Raw genomic sequence first — 22,082 nt, forward strand, 5'->3', positions numbered from 1 at the left:
TGGAGGTTCCATGTGGGGGACGCCAAGTACAAAGATTGTCCCTCTTCCCAGCAGGAGATACATTTTCAGGAGAGCATGAGAGCACAGCTACAGAAAACAGACTGGTATGAGATAATAGCCACTGTCTGTCTGCTGGGAAGTATTTGAAAAGGCTTACAGATCCCTAGTAAATGCATACCTCCATATCAAGGATCTTCTGAAATATGGCCTGAGCCAGGCACTCCTCTGTGTATCTTTGCCGATCCTTCCTCTGAACATTTTGCTGGTATTCTTTATCAGGTATTATTCTTCCACTCCTTGAGATCTGTGGTAAACAAATATAAAGTGACTAAAAAGAAGAGACAACAGACCAAAGTATGTTTTCAAACAGAGTAGCACCTCTGCTTTCTGTCGTGGTGCTGGAGCTCACCTTCCCAGCACAAAACTGTAGTTTCTTTGACTGCATGGACCCCACCAGCCAAACGAGCAGGAGAGAAGCAGTCACGTTTTCTAACAACTGAGGGCTCAGCCTTACTCTTCACGGGCCATTGCCCAAGTCAGTGAAGGGTAATTAAACACTCGCCTTCCTACTGTGTGAGGGTTGCATCTGCCTGTGCTAACCAGCGTCACACCTAGGAGTGCATAGGTATTTTTAAAAATATTCAGCACATTCACCTTTACCAAATCCTTCAGTTTTCCATTAAACACTTTTGAAAAATAACATTGAAGCTATTTAAACTGCTAATAGAGTCAAAGATGCTTAGATCTCACAGTTTAAAAAAAAAACCAAGAGAATCAATATGAGTCTGTATATTTGCAAACTGAAAGATCTTGCAGAGAAAAACTCCAGTAAGCAAAACGAAATACAGACCAAAAAACATAAAACATTCTAAATTTATCAAAACACCTCCATGAAAGATCTTCTTCTGCCTGGATGTGAAATGCAAGCAGATTGACAAGCATTCTCACATCACCAGAACAGTACAGTAATACAGTGCCACATGTAACTTCTTACTGGAAATGCATTTACTGAGCAGAAGCTCAGGGCTAAGCCAAAGCTCTCCAATGTTTAGATACATCATCAATCCATGTCAGCCACTCTTCGCAGTTTCAGGCAGACAGGCATTATGACTGCTGCATTACAGACTGCAGTGGAAGCATAAGCTTGATATTCCATGGAGTATGGCCTCCATACTGACTCTTAGCACATTCCTTCTTGTGTGGAATCATCGTTCACCAGCAGCCCCCATGTCAGCACTTTGAGAGCCCCAGGTGGCCCTTGGACCTTGTCATCCTGAAACACGCTCAGTGTCAGGTGAAGCATTTCCTCAGCTGCAACTACTGTCTTCAAAACTGCTTAGCACACAGAGCTAAGCTCCGAGCTCTGGCTTTCTGTCATTCGGATTTCAGTAATGCAGCCTTAGGCAGAAACGGTGTGACCAGCAGGTCCAGGGAGGTTATTCTCCCTCTGTAGTCAGTGCTGTTGAGACCGCTTCTCGAATCCTGTGTTCAGTTCTGGGCCCCTCTCCACAAGAAGGATGTTGAGGCTCTGGAAAGAGTCCAGAGAAGAGCAACGAAGCCGGTGAAGGGGCTGGAGAACAAGACTTACGAGGAGCGGCTGAGAGAGCTGGGGTTGTTTAGCCTGGAGAAGAGGAGGCTGAGGGGAGACCTCATTGCTCTCTACAACTACCTGAAAGGAGGTTGTAGAGAGGTGGGTGATGGCCTCTTCTCCCAAGTGACAGGGAACAGAGTGAGACAGAATGGCCTCAAGCTCTGCTAGGGGAGGTTCAGGCTGCACATCAAAAATTTTTTTCATGGAAAGGGTCATTGGGCACTGGCAGAGGCTGCCCAGGGAGGTTTTTGAGTCACCATCCCTGGAGGTGTTTAAAAGACAGCTGGATGAGGTGTTGAGGGCATGGTTTAGTGACTGATGGGAACGGTTGGACTCAACGATCCTGTGGGTCTTTTCCAACCTAGCGATTCTGTTATCTAGATGACCTACGGTAGGTAATAATGCAGCAGAAAATGCCTGGATTAAACAAACCTGCCCTCAGTCTCAGTGTGATCGCATGGCTGTGATCTGGCACAGCACGACTTCACATTTGGCTAGCTGGTCAACTCCTCACCAACACATACCTCTAACAAACAAACAACAAATCCATTAGTGGTTTGATTTGTCCACTATTAGAGGAAACAAAGAACTCTCCTCTTTTTTTTTCTCAGAAAAGGAAACTTTTCAGTCTCACCAGTCCTGATCTCAGAAGATGTCGTCTTATCCTGGCATTGCTGAAATATCCAACCAGGTGTTTGTCTGTAAGGCTATTGTAGGTTCCAATAAATCTGAAATAAAATCAATATAGATACATGTAATCCCTTTGATAGTCAAATTATTACAGCTTAAGTTATACATACTTACCCAATAGTTTGCTGCACAAAATGCTATCTTGATGAATCAAGCCCAACATTTTGTCAGATAAATGCTAATTAGACTATGTAAAAGCAAGATCTTACTTACAGCAGTTCAGCATTGACCAGCATCCCACCACTGAGGCACAGGGTCCAAGAAAGCCCAGCTCTGAAAGTCTCCTCCAAGACCGACTCTCACAACAGCCTCCTCAGGTGACCTTCACCAGGCCATCACCATATCATACAACATCTGGAGCTGGATTACTGGCATGGACTCCAGCTCCCTTGCTACCCAGCCATGGGCTTTGTCAGAAGTGCAGTACATGGTACATCTCCAGGGAGGGGGATGTCCCAGAACTCCTGCACCACTGCACTGCCCTACCACGCGCCTCATGCTCCCCTTCCTCCTCCCGCCTCCCAACTCGTGGTAGGCATGGCAGTGATAGAGCTTCTGGCAGCTTGCGCAAAGACCTATAATAATAACTTGGCTTGGGAGGGACCTCCAGAAGCCACCTAATCCAGATCCCAGCTCCAGACAGATCACTTATTCAACTTTATCTCTACAAAAGAATTTTCCTGCAGTCTTCATAGCCAGCTCTGAGCCATTATTGTCTGGTCTCTAACACCAAAAAAATTGCTTTCTTCCGTCTACTCAGGTTAACAGAAACTGCTAGCACCAAAATATATTTTCAAGACAGAACACTGTTTCCATATTATTTTCACTGGCTTGAAAGTTAGCAGACATGTTATTAACTGGGATGCAAATTCTGCTCTGATGAAGGGACTATTTATTTGTGTTTTCAGCCAAAGCCTCCTTCTGTACCCACATTTCCATCCTTTTATTTTAACAGCAATTTCCCCTTCTTTAATGTTCCCTCCATCAGAGGGAGTGTACATCAAATTTGCCACTTTGAACACCTATACAGAAAACTAAGTTGCTTCAATTTCAGATGTCAAAAAATAGGCTTAAATATAACCTTCTGTTTTGAACAATTTTCTCAATTGGGATTCAGCTACGTATCTGTTACAATGTTGTCTGGCTAACCACTAATTTGCTCATGAACAAAAAAGCCTGCCTCAAAAAGCATTTCTCCATTTGGCCTTTACACAAATAGAACTCACAAACAACTCAGGAAAACCAATCTACAACAGCAACATTAGGAACCATCCTAAACCATTTCAGGGACCATTTATGTGAACACAACAGCGACTCCAGGCTACTATTTAAACAGACAGACAAGAATGTTTATCCCTCAAACATATTGATAAATTCAATTGCACAAAACTTGTGCAGGGCAAGATTCATAACTTCCATGGTATATACAGGCCAGGAAGCCTACGGTACGGCATTACGGTTTTGCTGGCTGGCCCCACATGGCTATAGTTTGAAGTGCAACTTGCATTGATGAGAACAATTTTGCTCTCTAAATACAGTTACTGTGTTACATTTTTACATTTTTACATTTACTTTATTACATTTTACCAAAAATCAGCAGATCTGCTCTGTGTAACCTATTTCCTCAAACTCAATAAAATCCAAACATGCTCTGCAGGAAAGCAAAGAGTTTGTGCCAAAGTGGGGGCAGCAAGCAGACTCCTGTGTCTGCAGGAATCCCATCACTATTGCTCCAGCACTCAGCCAGCTACCACCTCTTCACCACCTCGGCCTTTCTGTGGAGAGCACGCTTTGCACTGGCAGGACCGAAGAAAGTCCCCCTCCAGACCCAGGTGTCAGAAAAGAGGCAAGTGATGAAGGATCTCTCTTGAGAACCCAGGTCTTCCTGGGTTAGAAAGCACAGACACCGGGCAACCCATCGCTCAGTTCGGTACCAGCCTGCACGGCTCAGAGCCAAGGACCCAAGGCTTTTGCCACACCATGCTCTCAAGATTTTAACGAGACTGACTAGCCAGTAGCACAACAGCTCTGAAGGGCTGCTCAGTCTAAAAGAGTCCTGGGACTAGGCAGTCGTAGCAGCCAGCGTGGCTGGGCTACACTACCTGCTGCCAATCTTTGCCCCTCAAAAGACCCCTCATGTTATGCAAAAGTCCTTTTCTGTATTTGGAGCAATAAACATGGGTCCAATATGAAATGCAAGAACCTCTCGAGTATTTTCCAGTTCCCATGCTAAAATACTCAAGATTGTCTTTAATGCATACACTGAGTAATCCAAAGTGAACAAACTGCATCTCTCTTCTCTTTATTGGTGAAAATCCGCCAAATCAACAAACATAGAGACCCTGATCATGTAGGTTGTCAGAGTAAGGCCCTCCCCAGCTCCACACAAGAAATGCCTTGCACCTCTGGAATGCCAACAGAGCTACAACTTCCTAGCTGCCAAAGATCAGAGCTTCAAAAAATTGAACCCAAGATATGAGAGTTAAACACAAAACCAGAAGCATCCGTAACTAGCAGATACCTTTTTTAAGAGTTCTTAGCACAACCTTATCTTACGTCACCCTCTGGAAAGAGGACAAACAACGAAATACATTTCAGTCAGCTGAAGTTTTTAATAGTCTAGATCCATTCACGTTGTTAAATGCACACACACAGCCACACATTGCATAGTGTTCAGCCTGACCTTCAGGCTCTCTGGGCAGGAAATATTTTAATTACACAACAAGAGATTGATCTCTCTGGTTTTCTTTGGCTTTAAATTTAAATGCCACTGTACCTCTCTTGCCTGTCTTTCAATGGGACGATTAATGAAAAATGTCTATTATTAGGCCAGGGCACCACACACAACAGCATGTTCAGGGGAAGAAAGAACAATTTGATTAAAAAAAAATTAAGAAAAAGCAAGGAGATCATGAATTTACAGGAATTTTATCTGGGGTTTCACAATAATCGCCCAAGTAGCCTGCCAACAATAAATTAAACTTTAAACAAACAATTTAGCTTACCCTGTTATGCACGTTGATCAAATACCGGCACTATAGCAACTGTTCTACATTACTTTTTAAAACCATTAGCATTTGAAACCACCAGATTACATCAATTATGCTAAATGTTGACTTACAGTACGCCCTGGCAGTTGCATACAGAGGCAGAGGAGAAACTCAATCCAACTCCTCTTCATTTACTCCCTTCCATCTAATATTTCATGGACCATGTAACTAGTCAAAACACAATTCCCACCTGAGCACGGTGACACAGCAACTTTAGTTTCAAAGACAACTCTGCACACGTTTTCTCATTTAAATTATGAACAGGCTGGTCTTTAAAAATGCTGAATTAAACTCAAAGTTCAGAGAGTATTGGGGAAAACGAGGAAATGTTTTGGGCCTGAAACAAAACCCGTGAAACCACTGGAAAGAATGGAAGGGCATCCACTAGGCTTTGGCAGAGCCTGACTTCCCAGAGACACCCAAGCTCTCTGCCCAGGTGAATGCCTCAGTTGCCTAGAAGAGCAGCACAAGCAGAGCCTCACTGAACACCCGGGCACCGGCTCAAGCTTGGGTTCAAACTGTGTGCAGAAGCAGCATCTAGCCCTGCAAGTCTGTGCCCACTAGCAGCTGCTGCCCAGTTCCTGCTCATGCTGACTGACTGGTTCATCCTCCCCTGTCAGACTTTAGGCAAGTGCAGCCGGAGCGGGCCATGCTGACACCTGTCCCAAGTCCCCCTGGAGTATCCCACTGACACCAAAGAGTTAGACCGACTCGGCACTCCAGAGGATGAGGTGCAGGTGCAATTCCCAGCCCAAGGGCAGCCAGGGCGAGTTACCAAACCAGGTAACTTCCTTTCCCCAGGCACCAAGGAAGTCTACCAAATACCATCATGCGCATGGAGCACATGTTCTCTCTGGACACCCTGAAGAACTTAGTACATGAAGGGAGTTCCCCACCCGCTGGCACAAGGAGGGGACCCTGGGAGGCAGATGCATCCCATTCCCAGGTCTGTCTCTGCTTTATGTGGGCATCTTGACCTCCCACCCTTTGAGACCAGCAGCATGCCAGGTGCTCACCCTTCGGTACCATCTGCGCTCCTAGGTAACACCTTAACTGCCTGTTCATGAAAACAAACTGCTGTTGCTAGAGACAACTCTGCTTTTCTCCCAAAAGTAATAAATTAATAAAGCCAAGTACAAGGACACAAATTAACACACAGAATGGATGCACAAACCAAAAAAGCCACAATTTGTTCTGCTTTAAAAGAATGTATTGAGGGCCGAAGTAAAACAATTATCAGCCCAAAGCCCCGCAGAAGGAATTACGTCTGCAGTGGCAGGGAGTCCAGCTGTGCAGATGACTAAGTACACAAAACAAAAAATACACCAGAGCCAGTGACTAGGATTTTAGTAAATTAAGGAAGTGTCCACTTAGAACTCTGTATTATACCAGATTTTCATTGCATTATCATTACCATTACGACTTATTAACAGTATCTGGTTTTGATCAGCTTACAGCGCAACGCACTGCGTGCAGAGCTTGTGCTGTGTATCAAAAGGATCTTTAAAACCACTCTTATTCATTTGAAAGGACTAAGTCACAGTAGGCATCCAGCATCAATTTTGTAAAGCACATGTTCACAGTTAATAATTTACAGTGCAATTAAATCAGTGACCGTTCACCAAAGAAATAATCTAAGAGAGCATAAAGGCTCTAGTTATTGATCGGTAGAGTCACAGGGAATTACAGCTCCCATGTTTTACATGATCACTGGAGTTCGTTGCTCCTTCAATCAAGCAAAGAGTCCTGCCCTAATGGAGACCATTCCTTGCTTTAACAAGCTAATGGATCTGGCATTGCTTCTGCTGGGGACATAAACAAGAAAGGCTCAGCCAGCCTCCAGACAGAACAAATTCAAACACAGACTGTCAGTTAAGAACCCCACAAGGCAAGGCCCCTGCCCAACATGTTCCATTTGGGAGCAAAGACTTCTCCCAGGAGACTTTCCAGACACCTGGCCACTGCCTGCAATACCCTCCCTAAGGAAACTCTTCAGCCACCGTTAAGTACATCCCATTTCAAAAAACAATGCCGTCAGGGTCTCCACAGAGGAAAGCAGATGGTGGCAAAGTGATTTTCTGCAGGACTGGAATATGACATGAAGTCCTGAAGGTCAGGACATTGTGAATTTTAGCTGGGAATAGCCCAACAGGCACATGTGGGCCTAAGAATCCAAAGACGGCATAGTTCCATCACGGAGGATGGGATTTTGCCATCAACCCACCAGTACAGGCATTTAGAAGACAACTGCTGGCATTGCCACACAACTCAACATAAATGCTTGTTCCGTTTGGTGCCTCCAAGCTTGAGCCAAGTGAATACGGCCAGTGACTACACTGTACTTGGATTCCTCTCTCTGTGAAAGAGGACCAGAAGATGAAAAGCCAGGAAAACAATCCCCAGTCTCCGCAAAAAGAGGATCTTGCTTTGTAGGGTGGCAGGGTTGTAACACTTGTGAACTGACTTTTCCAACTACAGCCTTAGGCCGTGGCCCTTTTCAAAATATGGGGAGCTGCTGCTGTGCAGCTGGGTCACTGATAGACCCTCAGCTGCACCACCTTTGGACTTGAGGCACAGCTCTGGCTTCTGTGTTTTTTGATTTCAACCTCTGCTGCTGTGCTTATAAGAAGCCACGCTGGAACCCAGCTACTGAACCAAACTTCATTGAAGTCAGTAGATGACTTGAAATCTGGATGGGGCTGTGCAGTCTAATGATAATTAATTGCATTATTTCAAGCTCACAAAACCCTGAAGCCCAGGTACAATCTTCCTCAGGTGATAACAAGGAAGGGGAAGGTCACAGTCTCTCCAAACCACACTGCATCTCTGCTTAAATAGTTGCACGTCCCCTCCAGCCTTGGCCAGCTGATCTCAATGAGACTACCAGTTGTTTGCCTCATGGACACACAGGCTACATTCACCTTTCACTTTTGTTTCAAAAGCTTCAAGCGGCTCTCTTTACTCTTTGCCTAACCTGAACTATTTCATGGCCAAACCACTGAAGATTCTTTGGCCAGATACTCCGTGAAAATTACTTTATTTTATGAATACTTTGCCCCAGGGCATGGTCAATGACCTCAAAGGAGCCAGAGATCTAACAAGCAGACAGAAATGAGCTTACTCTGCCTGCACCCAAAGGCAGTCACAAAGCTCTGGAACACAGACAGTGGCTCGCCCAGCACTGCCCAAAGGCTACGCAGGACCCTTAGGAAGTTTAACATGGCCAGGTGAAAGTCCTACACCCAGGAACGAACAACCCTGTGCTACAAACAGCACAAGCTGGAGACAGACAGGCTGGACGTAGCTCTACTGGAAAGGATCAGCCCGTCCTGGGGACACAAGCTGGATGAGGTGAGTCAGCCACAGCACCGGGCAGCGAGGACGGCCAGCAGCATCCTGAGCTGAAATAAGAGGAGCACAGCTGGCAGGAGGGAAGCGATTGTCCCCTTTCCGTGTCACCCACTAGACCCCATGTGCGTGGCTGCATCCAGGTTTGGGCCCTAGTGCACAGGAGCCGTGGATGCACTGAAGTGAGCTCAAGGAGGCCACCAGGATGGTGGAGCTGGAGCACACGCCCTGTGAGGAGAGGCTGAAGGAGGAGAGGCTGCGCAGACGGAGCAGGGGTCAGTCTGAATGAAGCAACTTGGTCTGATGTCAGCTGACCCCATGAGCAGACCAGACAAGAGACCTTCCTTGTCTTTTGCAGAGTGAATTATTTTGTGATCCTATGGCTCATTTGACTGCTGTACTAAGCTAGCACTATTGAACGGCTCCCAGAGTGAGGAGCAGAGGCAAACCCCACATGTGGTGGCCTCTCCACTTCAGCAAGGTCTTTGCAAGTCACAGCTCTGCAATTTCCAGTGTTTTCCCTGTAAGGTAGAGATTGGAGCTGTTCCTCAATACATCTGTGAAATAAATGCCATCGGCCACGGCAGAACTGTTTCCCCAAAACTGTTCTAACAAACTATCATCCCGACTCCAAAAGTGCCTTTCACGGTAACTAGAGGGAAACAATCTTCCAAGAATAAGGTTTTAAGTATTTTGTTTGGAGTCCTATATATTTCTGCATACAAGAAACACACTTTTTTCCAAAAGCTTTTATACAAGCAAATCTTTCTACAGGTTCCAATCTTGAGCACAACTTGGCATGGAAACGGGAGCCAAAAGGCTCTTGTTCTGCTACCGCTTTGTGACACGGCCGGGAGCAAGGGACTCGGTCGGTTCTTTACCCAGAGCATCGCTCAGCATACAGGACGTGCCAAATCACGTTACAGAGACGGGGACGTGCACAGGTCCTCAGGATCTGTAATTCGTGCCGCCTCGGGGCCGTGTGGATGCTCTGAACGTTCCAGCCCGCGGCTGCGAAGCCAGACACCGAGGAGGGGCACACCTGCCGCCAGCCCCTTCACGGACGGAGGGGATACAACGAATTCTCGGGGTCTTGGCCGGCGCTTTCGTTGTGAGGGGACAGGCGGCGCATCCCCCCCGCGCTGGACGCAGCGACACGGCGGTCCCCGAGTTCCCAAGGCTCGGAGCGGCGCGGCTCTACGCGGAGCCAGCCCCCGGCTGCACCCCCACCCTCCTTCCCCCCCAGGCTCTCGCTCCGCGTCCCGACAGAACCGGGCAAGCACGGCCCGGCCCCCGCTCCACTCACCCCGTCTGCGGAGCTCCCATCGCGGCGGCTCCCAGCGGCGCTATTGGCCGCGTCCCGAGCGTCGCTAGGACACAGCGGGGAGGGGCGGGGTTGCCAGGGCCGCCCCCCAACCCCCCGGCGGCGGCCGCCTGTGACGCCGACCCCGAGCTGGCAGGAGACGCTGCAACGGGCTCTTCCCCTGCAGTACCAGCGAGCTGCCAGGGTAAAGGAAGAGAAAGGCAAGGAGAAGGGAAGGATGAAGAAGGCCTTTGGATACAATACACGCCTGTGAACTTAAAAACACAGTGGGAGATGAGAGGATGCTCGATTGTTTCAAATCATAGACTCATAGAATCACCGCGCTGGAAAAGACCCACCGGATCGTTGAGTCCAACCATTCCCGTCAATCACCAAACCATGCCCCTCAGCACCTCATCCACCCATCTTCTAAACACCTCCAGGGAAGGTGACTCAAGCCCCTCCCTGGGCAGCCTCTGCCAGTGCCCAATGACCCTTTCCGTGAAAATTTTTTCCAAATGTCCAACCTTAAACCTCCCCTGGTGCAGCTTGAGGCCATTCTGTCTCATCCTGTCCCCTGTCACTTGGGAGAAGAGGCCAGCACCCTCCTCTCTTCCTTTCAGGTAGTTGTAGAGAGCAATGAGGTCTCCCCTCAGCCTCCTCTTCTCCAGGCTAAACAAGCCCAGCTCTCTCAGCCGCTCCTCATAAGGCCTGTTCTCCAGCCCCCTCACCAAATTAGTTGCTCAAATATCCATCCACATTTCCATTCTCTCAGCACAAATGACAGGAAAGCTCCAAAGGGTGCATTTCAGTGGCCTCCAGCTTGACTCTGATACAGGAGATATCATCATCCTTCCCCGCTCCTGTTGTTCCTCTGCATCACAGCGGTTCCTCTCAAGGCTGCAGCACAACTGAACTGAGAAGGCGAGGAAGAGCAGGGCCAGCCCTCCCTTGCTGATGAACCAGCTCCAAAACATTGAAGGACTTCAGCTGTCCTTCAATGGTCCTCTGTGCCATGATCCACCCACATGGAATACTGAATTGTCTCTTGTAAAAGAAGCAACTATCAAGAACATCAACATCTTCCAGACTTTTTTATCTTCCCAACCCTGCAATTAAAGTCTCATTAATTTATTGTATCCTGCTGGAACACACCAAGGCGGCAGGAACACATGCAGGGAACCACTCGGTTACAACGGAGAGGGGATACTTTTGAAGCACCATTTATTTTGGGCACAATGATATTAACGAACCACAGCTGCAATTCCATCCCTCTGTCTTTCAGAAATACACGTACCTGCCCTTTCCAGATGCTGCCATGGCTACACATGGCACACACAGATACACAGATAACATGTGGCAAGCGTGGAACCCCAAGCCCTGCCTGTCTGTGCGAAGTTGAGCACAACAGTGAGAGCCGGTGTAGCCTCTCCCACCACTCACAGCCCCATCACAGAGAGCACCAGCATTCGCTGATTCAGACCCCTCCTCTGATTAAACTCAAAACCAGCCAACCTGACAGAATTATTCTGCCTAGTTTGTTTGTCTGCTATCCTTTTCCTCCATACTCTCCGCTCTGTGGAGGGGATGGCACGTTCTAAAAAGAGAGCTGGACCAAGGGCTCTCTAGGATGACAGACTCTCCAGATGGGTGCCCTGACAGACCAGACGCAGCTGAAGGATTAGACAGAAATGTGACAAGCAACGTCTCCAAGAAGCTCAGCTGCAGCAGTTCCCAAGCCAAAGTGGTTCCCCCTCCAGTGACAAGAGTGTTCTGCTAACAACGAACACAGCACGGAACATCCATGGACACTTTCAACCGTTCCCCCTGGCAGATTACAGTGAGAGCGGGTTTGCACTGAAATGCGAGGCTGGGGCTACTGGAACTAAGTTGTGGGCAAGCCCCGGCCCCCTCACCTTCAGCATGACAAGATCTCACAGCGCTGCACCTCCACCTACAGCCGCAGCCCAGGCTCATGTCTGCCACAGCACTGACAACAGTGCCCTCTCATCCCTCACACCCACCTCCTGCCCACAGTCCCAAAGAGCCACTGCATCTCCTTGTTCCTCCCTGTACCTTGTGGTCAGTGCTATGCTGTAATTTTTATTCACACTGCGTGTCCCAAAATGAAAACAACCCCTTCCATTTGTACCATACATCAGATATAGACCAAGAATTTAGATGCTCTATTGCATGTCTTCTTGGGGCCCCTCACTACAAGAAGGATGTTGCAGCTCTGGAGTGTGTCCGGAGAAGAGCAACGAAGCTGGTGAGGGGGCTGGAGAACAAGACTTACGAGGAGCAGCTGAGGGAACTGGGGTTGTTTAGTCTTGAGAAGAGGAGGCTGAGGGGAGACCTCATTGCTCTCTACAACTACCTGAAAGGGGGTTGTAGAGAGGAGGGAGCTGGCCTCTTCTCCCAAGTGACAGGGGACAGGACGAGAGGGAATGGCCTCAAACTCCACCAGGGGAGGTTCAGGCTGGACATCAGAAAAAAAAAATTCACAGAAAGGGTCATTGGGCACTGGAACAGGCTGCCCAGGGAAGTGGTTGAGTCACCATCCCTGGAGGTGTTTAAAAGATGGGTGGATGAGGTGCTGAGGGGCATGGTTTAATGGTTGATGGGAATGGTTGGACTTGATGATCCTGTGGATCTTTTCCAAACCAGTGATTCTGTGATTCTGTGACACAGCTGTCTGAGTGCTGCGGGTTCAATGTGCTTGGCTTTGCCGGGAGAAGCCTGCAGTGTCAGAGAAACAGAAGAACTCCTCTGACACCTTCTGGTCAGGAGCCCGTAACAAACCCTGTCCTATGAACATCAGCAAATGCATTGACAGGGAAACTGCTCTCAATTTCATCTCTGAGCATTAGCTCCAGCACAGAGGCGGCGTGAAGCAAGAAAGGAGTCACTGTAAACCATAAGCCTCTCATTCCTGTAACACCCTCTGAGCAAAGGACAAATTAAAAAGAACCACAGATTTTAAACCATACTGTGTATAAAGAAAATGTGTATTTTCATACACACATCATCATATCAACCATTAACTGCTATGCTTGACCTGCTATTTAGTACCTTCACATTAAGAGATGTTTTACTTTTTCTAACAGTGCTGCCAAGCAGAATCACAGATTCCCTACCTGCCATAATTTCACCAGAAGGAACAGGAATAATCAGCATCTTTTACCTTAATAATCAGTTAAACACTGCCTACCCACATCATTTACACTAGGCTAATCATTCTTAAACCTTCAAATTCAGAGCAGGTGGGAATGCAGCTCCCTACTCATGTTGGAATTTTGACCTGCAGGGAAGCCAGCATCTGGCCACTGGGACATCCACACAGCCTCCAGCTGTGACAGATGCCAAACCTGTGACACTGGCAGGCAAGGACCACGCTACTGCACTCCTACAGCCAAGTCCTCATAATCCTTCTCTTCCCCAGCAACTACTTTCAAAAGCACTTACTAAAATTAGTTTGAAATACTTAACTCCAGAAACGCTCCCATCTTTATCCCTGGCAAAAGCATCCATTTGATGCAACGGCTATAAGGGTTGTATGAACAAGGAACAGTTAAATGACTCCGTATAATAGCAGAAGGACCTCACATTTACATTTGCACAGAAGAAACAGCACTGTGATCTGCCTGCTATAGAAGACGGAGCTCAAGTAGTTCACCAAACCAATTACATGACAAACAGCTTGAAAGAAATGAGGACTTAACTCAGTCACCCAGCATATTCCTTTAGACCTATGTTTAATAGCTATAATATCTTAGTATTATCCCCCCCCCCATCAGAAATTCAAACACTTTCTTAATTCCTGCTGGGAAAAATAGGTAGAGCTTTTTAGAGGTGCGTATATTTATGCTATGTTAGAAAATTTACTCACCTGTAAGTTTAAATTATCACTTGAGTAGCAATCCCAAACATGGCATTAAAAGAGACGCTTTCATACCTGAAAAAGGCTGATATTGCAAGTCTGAATCGGTGACTTGGAGCGCTCTCCTCTCTACTGAGAGGTTAATGAAAAACACCAGAGATGCACTTCCACAGGGACAAGCTTGGTGCTGGACAATGTCTTCCTTACATGACTTAACTTCCATTAGAAGAACATTCCTTTCCTCTTTGACACTGAGACCTTGCTCTTTCACCACCAATATTAACTAAATTAGTTCCGTAAGCCTCCCTGTAAAAACCTCTTCTCTCACCTTAATATTTTAACAGGGGATGACAAACCTAGGGGAGAAATCCAGACATTTCAAAAGATTTTGCGAATTATTTTCTTAGTTGGGATTAAGCAAAACATCAGTAGAAATTAATGCCGTCTCAGAAAAAAAAAAATAAAATCACAGCTTCGAAGAAGGTAGTGCAATGCCTGAGGAAACTACACTTGGATTCAGAGAACATGTGCTGATTTATGATAGTATGACACTAAACAAATCTAAATCAAATGTTAAAAAACAAGTTTCGCAGACAAAAATGCCTCTATATTAAAGTTTATGGTCAGTAAGGACTCACTTTTCCTCAGAGGAACAGAGAAGTTCTTCCTTGAAGTTGAGAAAATTCATCTGCAAGTGATGACTTCATGACTCATTAGAGAATTGGATCATTAAAAGGAAGTGCCTGTAATACCAAACATTTTGAGTGTAAAAACTGTCAACACAAAGAAATTGTTCTTCCTTAACTGCATTGTATTTGGATATGGACAACAATGTATCCACCTTCATTTATGAACTAACACAATTCTCAGCACCAATGAAAGCTGTTCAGCCTTTCTCTTCTCCTCACTTTAGCCACAGATTCAGGTGACTTTAAATTTAATAAAGTTTGCAGGAAGAATTTAAATCCTCGCTACCCAGCCACTTACCATCAAGGAATTAGCTGTTTCTCCCAATATCATCAGCTACAGAGTAGCAAATACAATAACAGCAAGTAACTTCAGAGTTACAGTCCCTCTGAATTATCTGTGACATTTGCAATTCAGATACTAAGTCAGACATAGCAAAACAAAAATGCCTCTGCGTCCTAGTAGTTCTCATTTGACAGATTCTTTGGCCATGAGCTCAAAAGTGAATTGTTTTGACAGTAAAAGCTTTTATTCCAAGTAAATTATGTGACAAAAATGGAATAAGACAAATTACGGTTAAAAAATTAACAAAGTCCTAGTTATATCTGTATAGCTAGTTCTAGACATATGTGTATCTGTTAAAAATCATTTTGCACTGCCCACAGCAGCTTCATTGTAACTTCTCAGAGAGCAAGAGATCCAATCCTGCCTGAGGTATTCGCTTCCCTTGTACCACAAGGCCACATCACCAGAGAAAATGTATTATTTCCACATCAGCCAAAAGAGCTACAAAAATTACTTTAAAGTATACACAACTCTGCTTATTACAAAAAGAAAACCGATTGGTAATTGATTGATATAATTAATGTAAATCAGCATTTGCTGTTACTGCTAAACCTGATTAGAAGTAAGTTTTATACCATACATCCAATTAATCATGTAAGCAAAGATGCAGTTAGAACAGCTACAAAATAAATGGGAAAAGGCTTCACAGAAGGAGCACCATCTTTCCTCGTGCACCACTGCCATGAATAATGTCTTCATGAGCCTTAGCTACTTGCTCCAGTGGATATTCTGGGCCCACAATTGGGTTCAGCCAGCCAGCTTCTATGCCATCAAGAAGTGCCGCTGCACATTCATGCATCTCCTCCTGCATGTAATAAAGACAGCATTTACCACCGCAGGGCCTTTACATTCTAGAAATGTATTTACTGTTTATGCAAAAGTTAAACCAAATTTCACAACCCAAAAATATTTTATGATGTTCTGAGATTAGATAAAAATGTAAAGGAATGAACCAACAAGTTATTTACGGTGAAATGATCCCTACAATAGGTTTTAACTGAAAACAGAGAAGTGTTGGAATATGCCAACAAAACATGCTTTAAAATGAAAATGTTCCTACCTCAGCTGCAAGAAACAGACTGACTCCAATTATACTAGATTCCTTAGTCATCGTGTCTCTGGGATTTATCTCGATGGGACCTCTACAGCCCACAACCTGTTACAAATAAGTTACGATGGAGTTTCACTCATAACTATTCAACTGTGGTGTTACGTGCACAAAGTAAGTGACAAAACCACTTACCATCACCCTTCCTCCACAGGACAGCAATTGTAAGTCAGCAGCAAGATTGATGTTAGAGAGCATTTCTATTATTATATCAACTCCTTCCATCTTTGTGTATTCCTATACAGGATATAATACCTTATTATCAGTCCAATTAGTGCTTGGGTACTACTGTTTATTTCATATCCTATAAATAACACACATTTTACAGTTTATTGATTACATTTTAAATACAGCCTTTGTACTAAGACTGACAGGTAATAAATTTAATTTTAGAGTATTTTGATCTGATGAATTGTAATATGCTACCATACTGGAAATTGCTGGAATGCAAGTTTCTAAATTCCATCGCCAGTGAAGAAAGCTCAGCTCTTCTAGCCTGGGAAAGTTTTTCCTTGTGTAGAAATGAAAAAGACAGTACGCTATTGCTCCCACATAAATCTACTTAAAAAAACTTCTGCAAATGACTGCTCATTCTGTTAGTAAGAAGAATCACCTAGCCCTGATACATGCTTACCTTAATTTTATCAATGTAATTTGCTTCTCTGTGATTAAATACTTGGTGAGCACCATTTCTCAGGACTATGTTCATGCCCTCCTCAGTTCCTGCTGTACCCAAAACCTTTAAACCACAAGCTCTGGCAATCTGACATGTCGCTATTCCAACCTGAGGGGAGGAAGCGGGAGGGAAGAAAAGCAAAAAAAAAAAACCCACAAAAAGGAAAAATTAAGTAATTAAGTCTTTTTTCTCTTTCTTTCTTAGCATCGATTTCATATATTTCACCTGCAAATTGGAACTTACCAATTTAAAAAGTTAGCCTGGAAACATTTTTTTAGCCATAAGTTATTTGCACCTTAGAATCAGTCAAATAAAGAAAATATATTTACAGAGATGTGGTAAAACTTTGTGGGGTTTTTGAAGAGATATCAGCATTTAATATAAATCCACGTAGAATGCAGTCTGTTTGTTAAAGCTGGGCCATAGATACTTGATACAAAGCCAAGGCAATTCTTGCCTTCACAGAATCATCTGCTATTGATACCAGCACTACATACTGCAAAGAAAACCTGCAAGCAGAAATTTTGTTAACATTATGAACCTTGCACAACCAGATAAATTATTCCTTTAGAAACCAAATTCTCTGGGTCTCGTATCAGCTCTGCACTCCAGAGGATGTTTGGAGGTGTTGGATGCCTCCACAAAAACCTGGTGCTGGAGCCAATGGTCATCCAGGCACAGCAATGCCATCTCTTGGCATTGCTCTGTGTCATGGCAACAGCATGGGAGACCAAGATGGGGGAACACAGACACTGCCTGCCCAGGATTCAGTCCCAGCTGGTCAGCTCCCGGAGGCTACCGATTCAGCAGCTCCCACAGCAGCCACAGTTACAGGATATGTTCCAAAACGCATGCTCCAAGGATGGTGACTCAACCACCTCCCTGGGCAGCCTGTTCCCATGCCCAATGACCCTTTCCACAAAAAATTTTTTTCTGACGTCCAGTCTGAACCTCCCCTGGTGGAGCTTGAGGCCACAGCCCCTTGTCCCGTCCCCTGTCACTTGGGAGGCCAGCTCCCTCCTCTCCACAACCTCTTTTCAGGTAGTTACAGAGGTCTCCCCTCAGCCTTCTCTTCTCCAAGCTAAACGACCTCAGTTCCCTCAGCTGCTCCTCGTAAGGCTTGTTCTCCAGCCCCTTCACCATCTTTGTCGCCCTTCTCTGGACACGCTCCAGAAAAAAAAAAGCATCTAAATCATCTGAAACAGAAACCTAATTTTGTTAATCCACTAATTGATATAAATGTGACCATAAATCACACCACAGACAAAAGCAGATGCAAAGACAGAAAGCAGCATTTCTTACAAGCTGCCTTCTCCAAATACTTACCCCCCCACTGGCTCCATGCACTAGCACGCTCTCTCCTGCTTTGGCATGCCCTCTGAGTGGAAAACAGAAAATATTGGCATGAAGATTGCAGTACACAGCCGTTACGCATCAGATTGTATAAACCAACGTCAAAACTCATCTTTCACACAGTATGATTTCCAATTCATGTTATGGCTAAACAGGTACAATCAGCTGGAGGCAAAATAAACTATATCACTTATAAATTTATGTACTGCACAGTTATGTTGTGCACCTAGCAGCAAGTCATGGTCTGGTACTGAACTTAAAGATTTTCACCTGTTACAGAACATAAAAGTAAACCATGCTGGTTCTAACAATTTGTTCCATCAAACTAAACCAGATGTCCAGACCTAAGCTCTCACCTAGCTGACATGAAGCCTGGCTTTAACTCATTACCCTGCCCTATGGCACAGACAGGGCTGTACATGAAGCCTCTCTGGCACAGAGGCTCAGGAAGAAGAGAAATTAGAAGAAGAAATTAGAAGAAATTAGAACTATTCCTGTTCTTCACTGGCTAAAGTAACAATTAGCACTGAGAGAGAGTTATACATTTTATTACAAGAATCTTATTGGAGAAGCCTTTCCAGGCCTGTTCTCTTGAGAAGAAATGTGTAACAGGAGAACACCGTTGCTAGCTTCTAGGTGACAATGATATGACAATGCCATCAGCATAACAAATTTAACTTAAGAGTTTTAAACATTTCCACTCATTGATCTCCTCTCCTTTTAGAGGACAATGAAAATGTGGGCTTCAATATTTTAAATATTCATAAGCAAAATGGATAAACTTAGATTTGACACCTTACTTTTGGAAAAGAGCACGATAAGCAGTGAAGTAGGGTATTGCAACTGCTGCTCCTTGTTTAAAGTCCAGTTTATCCGACAAAGGAAACACTTTATTAGCTGCAGCAACTGCATAATCTGCATATCCTCCAGAGATCGTACCAATGGTAAAAACCCTGTCACCTTTCTAGAAAGGAGGGAAAAAAAATAGAGACATTAATCATCTCGCTTATATTTTCTTTAATATAGTTTAAGAACCAGTTCACAGATGTTTAGCTGATTTCTAACAGCTCTCCTATTAAAACTAACCGATTATATTTGTCACAGAGAGGATTTTTATAATGCTAATACATACAATCTATGCAATACAAACCATATCATTTCATACACCTAAAGTGTCATAATTAGAACCCCGGCTCTAGAGGGTAACACACAAACCTACTGTCTCATTAATATTGACCTTAATGAACCTGAACACTAGAGAATTCCAAACACAGATTCCAAATGCAAAACCTAAAAAGTTTTCACAAACACAAAATAAACATTTCTCAATTATTTTTGCTTAAACGTGGAAAAGAGATATTCTCTTAATAAACCTTACAACACCTCAATATTGCCACTGCTCTGCAGAAGGGCCGGCTCAAGTCAAAATCCCACAGGCGATGTGGACATGCACAGCGGGCAGCACGTCACCTATGTATGCCCAGCGCCGTGGCACAACACCAGCTGTGGGGCCAAGACAGCACCCAGCCTGGCCCTTGGCCACTAGCAGAGCAATGCCAGGGCCCACAGAAGGCACAGATACACAGCTCTGAGTCTTCTGCTGCCAGCATGGTGACCTCCATAAACATCCAGCATGTGGATGGGGTGGGTCCGGTCTGCGGACATCGGGTAGTAACTGCTGCAGGGTAGTGCAATGGTTTGCCAAGCAGCTCGAGCATGCAAATGCACGAGCTTGGCCACTCGGCATTTTTGGGATGTCTGTCTGGGGCACACACACGGATTGCATCAGCTCTCACTCTGGACTGTCAGGGTGACCCCACTGTGTGCTGCCACTAGCTGGCAAAGGTGAAAAAAGCCAGCAAAGCAATAGAAACAGGATTAGCAGCAGAGCAACCACACAAAGATGATCCCATAAACAATCATGAATTAAAAATGAATGTATTTTCTACACCTACCTTGAATGCAGTAACATGTTCTCCAACCCCTTCAATTACACCAGCCACATCTGAGCCTGGAGTGTAGGGTAAAGTTGGTTTTCTAGCGTAAGTCCCAGAACGAATATATGCCTCGACAGGATTCACCCCACAGGCGTGGACTTTAATTAGCACCTAAAGAAAAGATGCTCCTTAAGCAATAATTAAAGAGTTTTAGAAATTGAATCCACAGCACAGGATCATGGCACTTTAACTAGATTTTTAACAGAGTAAGCAAAAATCTGAACTGAGGCTATTTTCAGGAAATCCTTTCTATAGATTATGTAGCCCATGCAAAAGTAAAAAGCCCACACTTGTTAAACATGATGTCTCAGGTTGTACAAATACACTGATCAAAAACTACATATTCAAGATGAAAAGTTTCGGTTTGCATTCTTCATTCTGTTCTGAGTACGCCTATTATCATCCAATGCCATTATTTCAGTACACAGAACTCATATATACCTGATTTTCTTTTGGAACAGGAATTACGACGTCTGACTGGATTTTAAGCACTTCAGGGCCACCAAATTCAAAAACTCTGACAGCTCTCATCAGATTTCTTGTGGCTGCCATAGTTATCAGAATATCTGCAGGAAAAAAAATATGGTATTGCCATCATAATTTATTTCGCATTTTCAAAATAAAGAAATCAAACAACCACCTGCCAAGCAACTGATTAAACAGAGCTTCACTCTTTATTTAAACTGGGGGAAGGAGAGTTGGTTTGGGCTTTTTTCCAAAAACTTGCAAAACGCAGATCCCACTGCTGGCCAACTCCAGTTATGGAACTTCAGGGCTGCAGACAGAAGCAGGCTTTTCCCAAAGATGATTACAGCTTTCACAAGGACCTGACTTCAACATTATTTTTTTCCTAACTCTAGTCTGTAAGAAGCCTGCATAGTTTTGGTTGTCTGTTCAAGCCAGAAAGAGCACTGGTCACAGTGATGTACACTACTAAGATTTCCCTAGGACGTGGCAAAAATCCACTCTGCCAAGCAATTTCTGCAGTACAGGTCACTTTTATATGTTGTGATAACAAACCATAAAGCAGCTTCTATTCTGCTCAGAAAAAAAATGGACCCATATGTTTTAATAAACTATTCTCCAGCCTGGTGATGAACCTAGTATGGGGCCGCCTTCAGAGGACTGGAAGCAGCCCGGTACTGGCTGGAGTGGCTGCAGGCAGGCAGACATCATCCCAGTGGCTCCAAGCACCTGGGGAACCCCAGACTCATCGGCACAAACCAGTTGCGGAATGGGGCAGGGCCCAGGGCCTGAGAGTGGGGAAAGCAGGGAAAGCAGCAGCAGCACAGCCCATACAGAGAGCTCTGCCCCTCGGGATCATAAAATCATAGAATGGTCTGCTTTGGAACAGACTTTAAACATCATCCAGTTCCAACTCCCCTGCCATGGCGGGGAACTCCTTCCACCAGACCAGGCTGCTCAAGGCCCTGTCCAACATGGCCTTGAACGCTTCCAGGGATGGGGCATCCACAGCTTCCCTGGGCAACCTGTGCCAGTGCCTCACCATCCTCATTGGGAAGAATGTCTTCCTAATGTCTAGTCTACATCTTCTCTACTTCAATTTAAAGACATTTCCCCTCATCCTGTCGCTACATGCCTTTGTAAAATGTCCCTCTCCAACTTTCTTGTACACCCCCTTCAGGTACAGGAAGGTCGCTATAAGGTCTACCTGGAGCCTTCTCCAGGCTGAACAACCCCAATTCTCTCAGCCTGTCCTTGTACGGGAGGTGCTCCAGCCCTCTGATCATCGTTGTAGCCCTCTTCTAGACCTGTTCCAACAGCTCCACATCCTTCTTACGTTTGTGATTCCAGAACCGGACATAATGCACCAGGAGGGGTCTCACATGAGACAGGAATAGAGGGGCAGAATGCCCTCCTTCGCCGTGCTGGCCAAGCTTCTTCTGATGCAGCCCGGGGCACGGTTGGCCTTCCGGGCTGCGAGCGCACATCGCCGGCTCATGTCGAGCTTCTCATAGACCAGCACAGCGAGTCCTTCTCTGCAGGGCAGCCCTCAGTCACATCATCCCCCATCCGCAGATCGCCCCGACTCG

At 45.2% G+C, this 22,082-nt stretch overlaps 2 protein-coding genes across 4 annotated transcripts in view; both read right to left on the bottom strand.

Annotated features, from left to right (window-relative positions):
- The window catches only part of LOC138723174 (glutamate-rich protein 3-like), a 41,178-nt gene extending 26,513 nt beyond the window's left edge, over window positions 1–14,665 (bottom strand). For 2 of the 3 annotated variants that reach the window (XM_069862084.1, XM_069862083.1), the window contains exons 1-3: window positions 14,501–14,665; window positions 2,226–2,319; window positions 179–304 (exon numbers count right to left, since the gene is read on the bottom strand). In XM_069862084.1, the coding sequence (XP_069718185.1) occupies window positions 179–304; window positions 2,226–2,319; window positions 14,501–14,550 (270 nt within the window). In that variant the 5' untranslated portion in view covers window positions 14,551–14,665. Of the gene's footprint in view, window positions 1–178; window positions 305–2,225; window positions 2,320–9,985; window positions 10,030–14,500 lie in introns of those variants that run through there. The other variant, XM_069862085.1, reaches the window with a different exon arrangement.
- Window positions 14,666–15,056: 391 nt separating this feature from the next.
- LOC138723175 (quinone oxidoreductase-like) lies at window positions 15,057–20,594 on the bottom strand. The gene is made up of 8 exons (XM_069862086.1): window positions 20,470–20,594; window positions 19,987–20,139; window positions 18,832–18,995; window positions 18,005–18,056; window positions 16,637–16,786; window positions 16,138–16,239; window positions 15,955–16,050; window positions 15,057–15,699 (listed from the first exon to the last, which is right to left on the bottom strand). The coding sequence occupies exons 1-8, from the start codon at window positions 20,578–20,580 to the stop codon at window positions 15,538–15,540; spliced, it is 990 nt and encodes a 329-aa protein (XP_069718187.1). The 5' UTR covers window positions 20,581–20,594; the 3' UTR covers window positions 15,057–15,537.
- Between the last annotated feature and the right edge of the window lie 1,488 nt (window positions 20,595–22,082).

The sequence above is a fragment of the Phaenicophaeus curvirostris genome, chromosome 8, assembly GCF_032191515.1.
Source record: "Phaenicophaeus curvirostris isolate KB17595 chromosome 8, BPBGC_Pcur_1.0, whole genome shotgun sequence".
Taxonomy (NCBI): domain Eukaryota; kingdom Metazoa; phylum Chordata; class Aves; order Cuculiformes; family Cuculidae; genus Phaenicophaeus; species Phaenicophaeus curvirostris.

Bases quoted from the DNA above. Each gene is read 5' to 3' on its own strand.
- LOC138723175 (XM_069862086.1), bottom strand. From the start codon at position 20,580: ATGGCAGCCACAAGAAATCTGATGAGAGCTGTCAGAGTTTTTGAATTT. The intron at 20,140-20,469 runs GTATATATGAGT...TCTTTTCTTTAG, and splicing joins CTGTTCCAAAAGAAAATCAG to GTGCTAATTAAAGTCCACGC. The intron at 16,051-16,137 runs GTAAGTGGTTTT...TATTTGTAACAG, and splicing joins CCTGTGGAGGAAGGGTGATG to GTTGTGGGCTGTAGAGGTCC.